The sequence below is a fragment of the Pseudoliparis swirei genome, chromosome 8, assembly GCF_029220125.1.
Source record: "Pseudoliparis swirei isolate HS2019 ecotype Mariana Trench chromosome 8, NWPU_hadal_v1, whole genome shotgun sequence".
NCBI lineage: Eukaryota > Metazoa > Chordata > Actinopteri > Perciformes > Liparidae > Pseudoliparis > Pseudoliparis swirei.
The window spans coordinates 22577591-22591406 of record NC_079395.1 but is presented as its reverse complement, the minus strand read 5'-3'; the positions used below and the strand labels follow the sequence as shown (position 1 = coordinate 22591406).

General features: G+C 45.4%; 1 protein-coding gene across 2 annotated transcripts; it reads right to left on the bottom strand.

Annotated features, from left to right (window-relative positions):
- Positions 1 to 1913: 1913 nt before the first annotated feature.
- LOC130197696 (olfactomedin-like protein 2B) lies at positions 1914 to 13104 on the bottom strand. 2 transcript variants are annotated; one of them, XM_056420520.1, is made up of 9 exons: positions 12678 to 13104; positions 10019 to 10300; positions 9274 to 9381; positions 8010 to 8171; positions 7673 to 7928; positions 6437 to 7312; positions 6164 to 6340; positions 5126 to 5322; positions 1914 to 3900 (listed from the first exon to the last, which is right to left on the bottom strand). In XM_056420520.1, the coding sequence occupies exons 1-9, from the start codon at positions 12882 to 12884 to the stop codon at positions 3511 to 3513; spliced, it is 2655 nt and encodes an 884-aa protein (XP_056276495.1). In that variant the 5' UTR covers positions 12885 to 13104; the 3' UTR covers positions 1914 to 3510. The 2 variants fall into 2 exon arrangements, with proteins under 2 accessions (XP_056276495.1, XP_056276496.1); XM_056420521.1 differs by having other exon boundaries at positions 7673 to 7892.
- Between the last annotated feature and the right edge of the window lie 712 nt (positions 13105 to 13816).

The following is a 13816-nucleotide window of genomic DNA, read 5'->3' as shown; positions in this document are numbered from 1 at the left end:
TCCTACCTCACTATCTTCTCCTTCCTCTACCCTCCTTCTCTTTCTCTTTAGTCTTTTCCATCCATCATTTTACTTCCTCTGTTCATTTCTGCCTTCCGACAGACTCCTTATTGAATATTATTTCACCTTCTCTCCGTTTGTAGGCCTACTTCTGGTTGATTTCCATGATAACACCCTCCGCCTCTCTCCCTTTCTCTTTATTTCTTTCCGCATATTTTTAGCTCAGTGGTCGTCAGGAATGTGTATTTCATTGTGCCCTGTGAACTTGATAGCACTTTGTGTGTGTGTGTGTGTGTGTGTGTGTGTACCATCATTGTGAGGACATTGTGACATTTTGGCTGGTCCTCGCTTCTTCAAAGGCCAAATGGAGGATTCTGATTTGGTTTTAAGGTTCAGGTTGTAATTAGGTGACGGTTAGGTTAGGGTACGGTTTGGGGTTAGGTAATTGGTTGTGATGGTTAAGTTATGACATCAGAGGCTAGGAAATGAAGCATTTCAATGAGGGTCCTCACTCAGATAGAGGTACAGGAATGTATGTGTGTGTGTGTGTGTGTGTGTGGTCTTCATGCTTTCAGACATTCAGACCAAGTGGTTCACATACAGTCATACAGAACACACACACACACACACACACACACACACACACACACACACACACACACACACACACACACACTTAGTGAGTCTGAGTATGCAGTGGAAGTGAATGGGCGCCTTTCTTCTGTATCCTGGTAGGTGGTCACTTACTGTACCACACACACACACACACACTCACACAGATGCCACCATATGAACATGGTTATGCATGGTTATGTAACTATTAATATCATCTCCAGAGGATCCAATCAGCTTTACTGAAACATAAACTCTAGATTTGTAATCTATGTTGTTGATTTTATATATTTAGTTTGGTTTGAAACTCTTATTTCTATAACTTGCGTCCTACTTCCTGTGGACTGGATCATAGTGTGTGCAGCTGCTGCTGTAGAGCTCACAGTGCAGGTAATACGGTATTCCACCGGGAGCCAGCGGTTGTTGTGTCATTATTTCCCCTTGAAAACGGGCGAGCGGGTCCGGCTGCGTTCATTAGAAACCACGTGAGCTGCAAGCCGTGGAGCAGAGTCCATCAACGGGTCCATTAACCCCTCCTGTGCTGGTCTGCTTTGACAATGTGCTGGGAGACGGGTTCATTATTTTGTGTTTGGAGTGAATATTCAGTGATCTGAGAACAGAGCGGACTGGAGGGGAAACTTCTCTCCGTCTTCTTAAAGTCCGCTCACGGTTTGACGGGAGTCTCTGCGGCGCTCTCCGACACGAGGACGGTCTGGTCCGTGTCCTGAGGTTCACCGGCATCTGGCTGGGGCCGGTTTTCCACCCGAGGGTCCTTCCAGTGGCTGAAGGACGGCTTCCAGGAACCAACCCCAGAAATACTGGTAACATCAGGCTGGACAGACGGAGGAGAAGGAAAGGAAAAGAAAGAGGCGGGGTTCCTACGGTCATGGAAAAGCTGGACGTCATGGAATTTTTAAATGGTTATTTTCAGGCCTGGAAAAACCTTGAAACAAATGAAATCCCCAAAAGTTTTGGAAAAGTCATGAAAATGTGTTATATATATATTAATATGTTGATTTACGCTGAGTTTGAAATAAGTAATATGCTTTTAAAAGAAAGATGCTCAAAATATAAGCCGGCCTACACTCTCATACCAGTGAACACACCCTAACTGAAGTTCAGGGTTCACTACAGATTTAACCAGGCTACAGATGGAAAAGTACTCATTGTTAGTTTAAATACTAAATGTTCTCACTTTTTCGTGTATACATTGAGATTTCACAAAATATTTGGTCCTGGAAATCCATTGGTCAACATGTGGATGAACCCAGAAGGGAGAAAGAGGCCGGAGGTTATTCACATTCATCTTTTTGTGAAATAGTTTATTATAAATTAACAAAACAAAGAGGCAAACGTGTGTTAAAGCAGTTTAAATCAACCTTGTCTTGAGATTTCCTGAAAGGAGCAATGTTTGAAAATGGTCGTGAATGAACGTCAATGGTCGATGGAGCATTACCGGCTTCCACGCGATCAATGTCGGCCTTTTTGTCGGTGGTCAAATAAATTGGCTGCAGAAATGTTGGCAACACAACATTCTTCTTCTTTCCAATCCTTTTCAATGACGGTAGACATGAAAAGTAAGAAAAGGAACAGACTTCGTTGCGAAAATTTACAGCAACAGTCACATTGATTTTCACTAAATATTCATTAAGTTATGTTTTTGTGTGAAATTCGCTTTTTTGTTGCTTTTGTTATTTGAACACAGTGATTTTGTGCACTAATAAAATATATACCTGTGTTTTGAAGAAATCATATTTTATTTTTCCAATTACGAAGGGTTCGGCATTGATGAAGCTTGCAGGGTTCAGTTCCTCCAATAAGGTTAAGAATAATAATAATAATAATCATTTATTTTATATAGCGCTTCTCAAGGCATGCCGACATCCCGAAGTCGCTTTACAGAGTCCAGTAGTCACACACACAGTCATCCCGGTGGTGGTAAGCTACATCAGTAGCCACAGCTGCCCTGGGGCAGACTGACGGAAGAACCACTGTGTACACACACACGTACCTCCACTCTACAGCGATCGCCCTTCATGACAAATAAACGTGTGAGCCGGTGTGCTGTGAGCTGGTGCTGTTGAATCTTTCAGAATGGGATTATTAAACGTCTTCAGAAGAGTCGGTGTTCACATGGAGAGGTGGGCAGCTGGGAACTCGTCATACTCATCAGGTCTGGATAGTGGAATATGCCTACTACCAACTACGCCATGGCCCTGCTGAGACTCCGCCCACTCCTCCTCTCTACCTCCATCTGCCTGATGGATCGTGGAGATCATCGTGGAATATGCCGACTACCAACTCTTCATCCACTCTGTGGTATTCATTGTGTTGTTACTGTGTTTTAATTTGTGTGTAATGATTCCTTCTGGTCACATGACATCTATTGTTCTGTCCATCCTGGAGAGGGATCCTCCTCTGTTCTCTCCTCAAGGGTTCTTCCCATTTTTACCCCTGAAGGGTTATTTGGGAGTTGTTCCTGATCCAATGTGAGGTCAAAGGTCAAAGGTCAGGGATGTCTATGTGTACAGATTGTAAAGCACTCTGAGACACATTTGTAATTTGTGAAAATGGGCTCTACAAATAAACTGAATTGAATTGAATAGTCATTTCTCATCGGCAGTCTAATTATGCAAAGCATCAGGAATGCATCGTTTTTTTTACCAGAGCAAACTATCCATTTGCGAAAATAGATAAATATGTGAATACATTTATTTTTACAAACATTCATATGACTCCTGGGGTTTCGTCTTTTTCCAAATATCAACATATTTTCCGTTAAGCGTGACTTTGGTGTGTATAAAAAAAGCAGCAGGTCAACATACAAACACATTCAGACTGATCCACAGTCGTTCTCTCACTTCCTGGGAGATGCCCGGTATCCGCGGACGTCTCCTCTCAGTAAGCGAAGATGACGTCGTACGTCATCTGACGCCCGTTGTCCCACGCGTACAGCTTCTTGTCGAGCGGGCAGTAGGCCAGCTGGGCGGTGTGGGCGTGCGCGTTGGTGAACGCCAGGCTGGGCACGGTGTGCGTGAGCGTGTGCGTGTCGAAGGCGTAGGTGACGTTGGCGTCGCGCCGCTCCATGCTGTTCACGGCGTAGAGCACGCCGCACACCAGGAAGCTGTTCCCGAAGCGGCCGCGCCGGAGTCCCGTCCGGAAGCTCTGGATGGGCTGCAGGTCTCGGTGGCGCAGGTGGATGAGGAGGGTCACTTCCTGGTGGAAGCCCTCCGTGTCCAGAGCCGGGTAGAGCAGCCACAGGCCGGACTCGTCCACCGCAAACTCCAACTGAAAGACAGAGGCGTCGCTTCAGGTTTAAGAAACTAAGATACAATCACATGGAATGTTTCATTACCGGAACATCGACAAAAAAGTTTGGGGTCACCCAGACAATTTCGTGTTTTTCATGAAAACTCACTTTTATGTTTCAAATGAATTTCAAAATGAATATAAAATATTGTCAAGATATTGACAACAATAGAAATAATGATTTTTACTTGAAATATACATTTTGTTCTTCAAACTTCAAGCTCAAAGGAAAAAATCAGTTCAGCACCAAATGACAGAAAGGGACTATATGAGCGACTAGCTAAACCAAAAACAGCATTGATCAACTCAAGAGCCTCAGCAGGAGGTGGAGACCAGGCACGTCTCTAGGATTTGGATATATCCGGGGCTTAGCCAGTGCGAGGGGGGGGGGTGCTAGTGAGTTTTTCTCGTGAGAGTGTGCTCACCTGTGTGCGCGGATGTGTCGGCGCGTATCACGGCAGAGCGATGCGCGTTATGGGAGCGGCGGCGCTGGGTTTAGCCCAGAAGAGTGAAGCAGCGAAATTTGTAGACATAGAAACACTCTCAGACAGCAGCTTGCTGTTACGTGCGCCTGCTGCCAGCCTGACTCCGCTGCTTTGGGTGAATGACGTCACGTGCGACCTGGAGGTGTTAACCACTTGTGTACCAAATCGTTTTTTTTTTTTGGTTGAAAACATTCGGGGCTAATGAAAAAACATCCGGGGCTTTAGCCTAGGGACGCCACTGGTGGAGACCAAAACGGAGCTAAAGGACGGTGAATACCGGGCGTACGTTCATCAGGTGGACAGAAACTCCCCTAGAAATTAATGATAATAATACTCTAAAATAGCTAAATATGCTAATAAGTTTGTTGTTTAAGTTCCTCTTATCAACTTAAAGAAGATATGTCTGTGTTATGTTCACATCTTGTTTCTGCTCCCCCCTACTGGACAAAAAGAGTAGTTTTTGCACGTTTTCTTCAATTTTTATTTCCACGTTGGGTCTGTAGAGAAACTGAAACCTGGGCTCGGCAGCTGTGTCTGGCAGCCCACGCTGTGAACACGCCGTTGTTCCTACTCCTTCTCCACTTGACCTTTTGAACTCTCATGATTTGCAGTGTTTTTGTTCCCCTCCCTGACCTTTCAAAGGGTCCCGAGTGAACATTCCACTCGTAAATCACCGTGCAGTGTTTTCCGTACAGTTGAATCCCAGTTCAGGGTCTTACTTCCGTCTGTGTCCGGTGAGCCTGCTCCTCCAGGATGGCGTCATGCAGCGTGGTCCAGGCCGCCACGTATCTGTGTCTCAGGTCATATCGGATGACGTCCCTGCTGAAGGCCCGGTTGTAGTAGAAAGCTCCATTGAACACGACGTGGCCGGTCCCAGTGAAGCTGTAGGGCAGCTTGTATGAATTACTTGCCTGACCTGAGCAGGAGGCACACACAGAGAACATCCATGCAACTGGTCAGGCTCGCAGTTCACAGCATGACCTTTGGAACTCGTGTAACCGTGGCTGTGTCTCAAGGTGTGACCATCCAGCAGCTATTGAAAGTATTTTTGTCGTGATATTTATCTGGCTCTTTTTTTAACGGCTGTTCCAACTTTAGAGCGGATATAAGAAGTGGCAACATCGCTCATTGGTTTGTGGACTGACGTTCTTGAAGCCTTGAGTTCTGCATTTTGCCGGTCGCCATCTTGGTTTTTGCAACCAGAAGTGACACGAGAGGGCGGAGCAAAGTACAACTGATCGCTGAGTCAAAACATTTTAAGTGGCAAAATTGTTATGCTTGTTATGTTAAGAAAAGGACCTTAAATTACTTCTGCTGTAATCTGGCGCGATAGAGAAAATTACAGGGGGGCGGGCGGAGATATATATTTTTTCAACTCAAAATTGTCTGGGAGCCATCTGCCGTCACCGGAAGAGCCAGATATGGCTCGCGAGCCATAGGTTCCCGACCCCTGCCCATACTCTATGGTCTATTTGTCTCTAAATGGACAATAAATAACTAAATGATGACATCATGCTATATAGAAGAAGACTTGAAACTAGAGATTGTTTACAATGTTTACTGAGGGAATACATCAAGAGAGAAGTAGAGTAACTTTCTCTATAGACTTCTATACAACCAAAGGAGTCGCCCCCTGGTGGTCAGGAGAGTGAATACAGCCTAAAGGCACTTCCTTGACTTCACTTTCCAGACCCAGACATTGCCTTCCAAACACACAGTCATACACACACACACACACACACACACAACTCCCATACCTGATTTGAAGGTGTCCATGTCTCGGAACTCTAAGAGAGTGTTTCCATAGTATCCATTAGTCAGGTAGATGACGTTGCCATGGCCGCGCCCATCTCTCATCCAGGCTCCGTCACTCAGGCCGTAAGAGTTCCTCTGAACTGGTTCAGAGATGCTGGCTACTGTGTCCTTACACACTGCTGAAGAACACACATGGAGGTGACACTATGAATACGGACTTGGCTGTAATACGTGCATCTCTATCAGATAAATGACAGTACGACATGTATCTCTACCAGGCTTTCTCGTGGTCTTTGGTTGGTCAGCGGGGCTCTCCGTCCAGCTGAGTCGACTTTTGGGTCCCGAGTCTGCTATGGAGGACTTATCAATGGGTGGAGCGGTACTGGTATCTGAGAGTGAGGTGGTATGCTGATTGACATGCGGGGTGGTAGCCCGAACAGTAGGAGAAGTTTCGTGGGAAGTAGTTATCGGTTTGGTTGCCATTCGTTTTGGAGCCGTCTGTGGGATGTTCGTGGTGGATTCAGTCGTTAGTTTGATGGTGGTGGGAGGTGGGTTGGTTGTCGTTGTGGTTCGTTGGGTGGTGGGAGGTGGGTTGGTTGTCGTTGTGGTTCGTTGGGTGGTGGTTGCCAGTTTGGTCGTCGTTGGTTTTGAAGTTGTCGGTGGTAAATTAGTGGTTAATTCAGTTGTTAGTTTGATGGTGGTGGCAACTGGTTTGGTTGTAGTTGGGGTTCGTTGGGTGGTGGTTGTTGTTGGCTTTGATGTTGTCGGTGGTAAGTTGGTGGTTGATTCAGTCGTTAGTTTGATGGTGGTGGGAGGTGGTTTGGTTGTAGTTGTGATTCGTTGGGTGGTGGTTGCCAGTTTGGCAGTCGTTGGTTCTGAAGTTGTCGGTGGTAAGTTGGTGGTTGATGTGTTCTTTAGTTTGATGGTGGTGGGAACTGGTTTGGTTGTAGTTGTGGTTCGTTGGGTGGTGGTCAGGGGAGCAGTTGGTTGCTGGGTGGGTGCAGGTCTGCTCAGTCTCCTCGGTAGTTCCTCTAAGTCTAGCTGTGTGCTCACGTTGGTTGAAGGTCCTGGACTCCTGGTGGGGGAAGTCCTGGTAGGGGGGAGTGACTCAGGAATTAGTAAGTCCACTGAAACATTTGTTGTTCCAGTTCCTGCAAAAGAAGCAACAAGAGAAGTAGAAGTGAGGACATGTTGTGGACAGTTAGAGAGGATCTGTGTCTGAACCTTGTCCTCTCACTACTGGGGTCCCTCAAGGCTCCGTCCTGGGTCCCCTCCTCTTCCCTCTGTACACTAATTATCTCGGCTCCTGCTTTTTGGTTTTTACTTTTAATTTATTCATCTGGTTGATGAACATGTTTTTGATTTGGTAGGTCATAGCTATGCTGATGACACCCAACTGATCCTCTTGTTTCCCCAATCTGAGGGGGGGGGGGGGGTAGTTCAGGTTGTTGCCATCAGGTGGACACAGAGTGATACAAAGCATCACAGTAATGTGGGTATGCTCGACTTACTACTCTTCCCTTTTCCTTTCTTGTCCTCCTCTTCGTAGCCCTCTCCCTCCGCCTTGTAGAAGGTCACGCCCCTGATGGCCATGCCGCTCTTGTCTGTGATAGGCTGCTTTGGCTCGGGCTTGTCTCTGATTGGCTTTTGAGTCCCCGTCTTGTTCCTGGTTGGCTGCGGCTTCAGTCCATCTCGCTGTTGGTCGTTCTTCAGCGGACCGTCGGAGCTCTTCTGCAACGGAACACGACATTCATTCCCGTCTAGTTCCTAAAGAATACAGGGTTTGCAGGTGAGATCATGTCTCTGATATTGATAAGTAAGACCTCATATTTTAAAGGTGGTTAATACCTGCTTGTTGCCGTGGGCAACGGCTCCACTTTTTGGCCCCGAGCGCTCCAAATCATTCGCTTTCTTTTTCTTCTGCTGGGCCTTCCTCTCCTTCTCCTTTTCTTTTGCTCTTTCCTTTGCGCGTTCTTTCTCTCTTGCTCTCGCAGTCAAATTACGGGCAGACTGGAGAACACACACACACACACACACACACACACAAGCACAAGCACACACTCCATCCTAAGCTGGATTCACAAAGGGCTTACTTCATTGCAAACTACTTAAAGAATATATTTTAGAAATATAACAAATACTATAATTTATATAGTTTTTTTAAATTCCACGTACTTGTTAAAGGCACCAGTTCCAAAAATGTAAACAAATATAGGAAAAGAAGCTTTTCACTTTACCAATACACAGGATGTGTTATCATAAAAGCCCACAGTGGGTTTCTCCTAAACTCCAAAAGTACATCCATTGTCCAATTTAGCTATAATTATGAAAATGACAAGTATGCATTCTGGGAGGAGCTTCAGTCGTTGGCTGAAGGAAAGCATCCGTTCAAATCCTTTAGTCTTCCTCAAACAAAGCAGATTTGTTCTAAAGTGACATTAATATAAAACCATTATAGCGGATGACTATGGGGTCAGATCAGTCTCAATAGTTGCAAATGCACCCATCTGATTGGCTACAGGTAGGTCTGTGTTAAAAGAAACGCATTTGCGAATAGAGGGACAGGGGAGTCTCAAAAACCCAAACAAATGTGTAGCGATCAACAAACAAACACATGGTAATGTATTCATGTGCATTGGAATGTATTTGTGAATCTGTTTTTTTGCATTTTTGAGTCTCTCTGTGTGCATTTTCAATTATTGAAGCTGATCTCACCCCGTAGAGCAGGGCTGTCAAACTCATTTTCACCGTGGGCCACATCAGCATCATGGCCGCCCTCTTAAAGGGCCGGTGTAACTGAAACACGGTATCAACTACTACTGCCAAATATAATGTTAAATAACTCTATTTGGATTTTATTATTGTTATTTAAGTGTAGAAATATTACATATTAAGAAAATGTCTCTAATATTACAAAATAAATCCATTTAATTTGAAACCTTCAAAATAAAAGCACATGAAAATATGTCTTTTCAAGCTGTCAGGCGCCACATAAAATGACGTGGTGGGCCGAATTTGGCCCGCGGGCCTTTTGTTTGACACCTGTGCCCTAGAGGATTGTCCTGTGGATGTGAGTATGAGTGTGTGAGTGTGTGTGTGTGTGTGTGCTGACCTTCTCCATGTTGTCCACCCTGGTGAGCAGCTTTGTGGTGACTGAGTGGAGCTTTAACAAGTCCATTCCGTACAGAGAGCCCTCCAACAGGTCGATGATAGTCGCCAGCTGAAGGGTCAGAACCAGGAAGTGACACACAGACCAACAGGAAGTGACACACAGACCAACAGGAAGTGACACACAGACCAACACGAAGTGACTCATAGACCAACAGGAAGTGACTCATAGACCAACAGGAAGTGACTCATAGACCAACAGAAAGTGACACATAGACCAACAGGAAGTTACACATAGACCAACAGGAAGTGACAAACAGACCAACATAAAGTGACACACAGACCAACAGGAAGTGACACATAGACCAACAGGAAGTGACACACAGACCAACAGGAAGTGACACATAGACCAACAGGAAGTGACACACAGACCAACACGAAGTGACACACAGACCAACAGGAAGTGACAAACAGACCAACAGGAAGTGACACACAGACCAACAGGAAGTGACACACATACCAACAGGAAGTGACATACAGACCAACAGGAAGTGGCACACAGACCAACAGGAAGTGACACACAGACCAACAGGAAGTGACACACAGACCAACAGGAAGTGACACACAGACCAACAGAAAGTGAAGCACATGGATTGGTCCTCTGGGAGTCGTCTTTGCCCAGAGGTCAAAGCTCGTGGAGAACCCGTTGTCCTCGACAACAGGAACACTCGTTGTGAAGCCGCTCCCACCTTGACGTCGTCTCTGCCGGCCTCCTGCAGCTTCTTGAAGCGGTACTCTCCCTCACAGGGGTTGACGGCGGACGCCGGCGCCATGCACACACACGTCTTGCAGTCCGTCCCCTTGGTTACCGTCTCCACGGTGTAGGAATCCCAGGACGGCGGGCCGGACGCCGCCGGGTCGGCGTCGTGGACGCGGCTGCAGTCGGAGCGTCTCATTGGCCGGACGATGCAGCGGCACAAGCAGTCGGAGCCCGAAGACACGGTCTTCACTTTGTCGTAGTCGCCCAGCAGCTGCAGGACAGTCGAGTTAGACTGAAGCGTTAATGAGCGAACACACACACACACACACACACACACACACACACACACACACACACACACACACACACACACACACACACACACACACACACACACACACACACACACACACACACTTCACCTCCACGTCTATTTGATCTTATTAGTCCTAAATATTAACAGACAAAGCGTGGCAGCGTTGGTGATGGAGAGCTGCCTGAGAAGAAGATACAGGCTCTTTGAGGCTGGAGCACTTACACACACACACACACACACACACACACACACACACACACACACATGCACACAGACAAATATACACACGCACACAGACACACACACACACACATGCACACACACACAGACACATATACACACGCACACACACACACATGCACACACACACAGACACACACATAAGCATACACACATGCACACACACATACACACACACGCATATAAACATGCACACACACAAATATACACACACACATAAACATAGGCATACACACATGCACACACACACATGTCCACACACACATAATCATACACACATGCGCACACACATACACACATGCACACACACACATGTACACACACATACAGGACTGTCTCAGAAAATTAGAATATTGTGATAAAGTTCTTTATTTTCTGTAATGCAATTAAAAAAACAAAAATGTCATGCATTCTGGATTCATTACAAATCAACTGAAATATTGCAAGCCTTTTATTCTTTTAATATTGCTGATTATGGCTTACAGCTTAAGAAAACTCTAAAATCCTATCTCATAAAATTTTAATATTTCCTCAGACCAAGTAAAAAAAAGATTTATAACAGCTGAGTGTTTGTCAAGGCTCAGGAAACCCTTGCAGGTGTTTCGAGTTAATTAGACAATTCAAGTGATTTGTTTAATACCCTACTAGTATACTTTTTCATGATATTCTAATATTTAGAGATAGGATATTTGAGTTTTCTTAAGCTGTAAGCCATAATCAGCAATATTAAAAGAATAAAAGGCTTGCAATATTTCAGTTGATTTGTAATGAATCCAGAATGCATGACATTTTTGTTTTTTTAATTGCATTACAGAAAATAAAGAACTTCATCACAATATTCTAATTTTCTGAGACAGTCCTGTAATCATTCACACATGCGCACACACATATACACGTGCACACATTTACACACACATGCACGCACAAGCACATGTACACACACACATGTACACACACGTGCACACACGTCATCTGACCGGAAGTGATCAGTTTATTGAAAGCGTCTCAAAGTAAAACTAGAACGGGCACTCGGTAGAGCGCATACCTTCGCATATCACAAGATTGGGCATTGAATTATGAACATTTTGGCATTAGTTGCATGCCAATTGGACAAAAATGTATCGTGCTTTGGTAAAAAAAGATGTTGACCTTTTCATGACCTTGACCTTGACCTTTGACCCGATTGAGCCCAAAATATAATCAAATGGTCCCCGGATAATAACCATTCATCCCACCAAATTTAAAGCGATTCAAGAAGATTTTGACCTGTTCATAACCTTTGACCTTGACCTTGGACCCGATCGATCCCAAAATCTAATCAACTGGTCCCCGGATAATAACTAATCATCCCACCAAATTTCATGCGATTCGGTTTAATACTTTTTGAGTTTTGTGAATAACACGCATACAAATAAATAAATAAATAAACTAGAATGGGCACTCGGTAGAGTGCATACCTTCGCATATCACAAGATTGGGCATTGAATTATGAACATTTTGGCATTAGTTGCATGCCAATTGGACAAAAATGTATCGTGCTATGGTAAAAAAAGAGTTTGACCTTTCCATGACCTTGACCTTGACATTTGACCCGATTGATCTCAAAATCTAATCAAATGGTCCCCGGATAATAACCAATCATCCCACCAAATTTCATGCGATTCAAGAACAGTTTGACCTGTTCATGACCTTTGACCTTGACCTTTGACCCGATCGATCCCAAAATCGAATCAACTGGTCCCCGGATAATAAACAATCATCCCACCAAATTTCATGCGATTCGGTTCAATACTTTTTGAGTTCTGCGAAAGATTTTGACCTGTTCATGACCTTTGACCTTTGACCCGATCGATCACAAAATCTAATCAACTGGTCCCCGGATAATAAACAATCATCCCACCAAATTTCATGCGATTCGGTTCAATACTTTTTGAGTTCTGCGAAAGATTTTGACCTGTTCATGACCTTTGACCTTTGACCCGATCGATAGATTGCATTCAAAATTAAATACAAATAAAGAATGTAAATAAATAATAATGATCCACTCCTGGGTGTAGTATTGTTCTGAGTGTGCAGGTATGACGTCACCCACCTGGCTGATGATGTTCTCCTGGTTGTCCAGCTCCTCGTCCAGAGGCTCGGCGGCGGCAGCAGGAGCGTCCCTCCCCGGGGACTGCTGCTCCGCCCCCCGCCGGCCCTCCGGGTCTCTAGCCCCGCGGGGGGCGTCCCGGTCCGGCTCCAGAGCCCCGAGTCCGGTCACCGCCCAGCAGGCGACGAGCAGCGGCAGCCGGAGCCACATGTCTGCGCCTCGAGGAGTGAAGACGCACGGCCAGACAGTCCAGGTTTATCCAGAGGTCCTCAAACGCGTCTTGACGTGTCGCTCAGTGAGTTGAGCCTGAACACAACAGACTCCACTGGGATGGAGTCTGTCAGGGGGAATGAACAATGTGGTAATTGCAAAGTTTAAAAACTATTTGGTTCCATGTGACGTGTCACGAGGTGGAGTCACGAGGTGGAGACGGACGGGACTTGGACCTCCACACGGGACCCGGTCCAATGCAGGACTGGCTGTTGAGAGAGAGAGAGAGAGAGAGAGAGAGAGAGAGAGAGAGAGAGAGAGAGAGAGAGAGAGAGAGAGAGAGAGAGAGAGAGAGAGAGAGAGAGAGAGAGAGAGAGAGAGAGAGAGAGAGAGAGAGAGAGAGAGAGAGAGAGAGAGAGAGAGAGAGAGAGAGAGAGAGAGAGAGAGAGAGAGCCAATCATCCCTTAAAGCTACAGTCGCCCACATTTTAATTCTCCATCATCCAGGCACACCGTACAAAGCCCAGTTGGAGATATAGTGCCACCTAGTGGTGAGTTTCAGATTGCACCCAACTGAATATCCTCCCTATGGAAGGCTGTTGGAGTTCAATTTACTTTACAACCTGGTTATAAACATAATCTATTGACTTTTGTTTTCTTTGAGTGAAACATCCGAAGCCAATAACATCATGAGGCATCACGCATCATGACAATCAATCATATTTATTCTTTTTAAACACCCTTCAGTGGACCTTGATGGAGTTACCACCCAGTAATAATATAATAATAGCACCACCCGTGCTTCCTCTATATCAGGGGCGTCAAACTCATCTTCACCGTGGGCCACATCAGCATCATGGCCGCCTCTTAAAGGGCCGGTGTAACTGAACATACTGTTAGATAACTCTGCATTTGATTATTGTTTATTCAAGA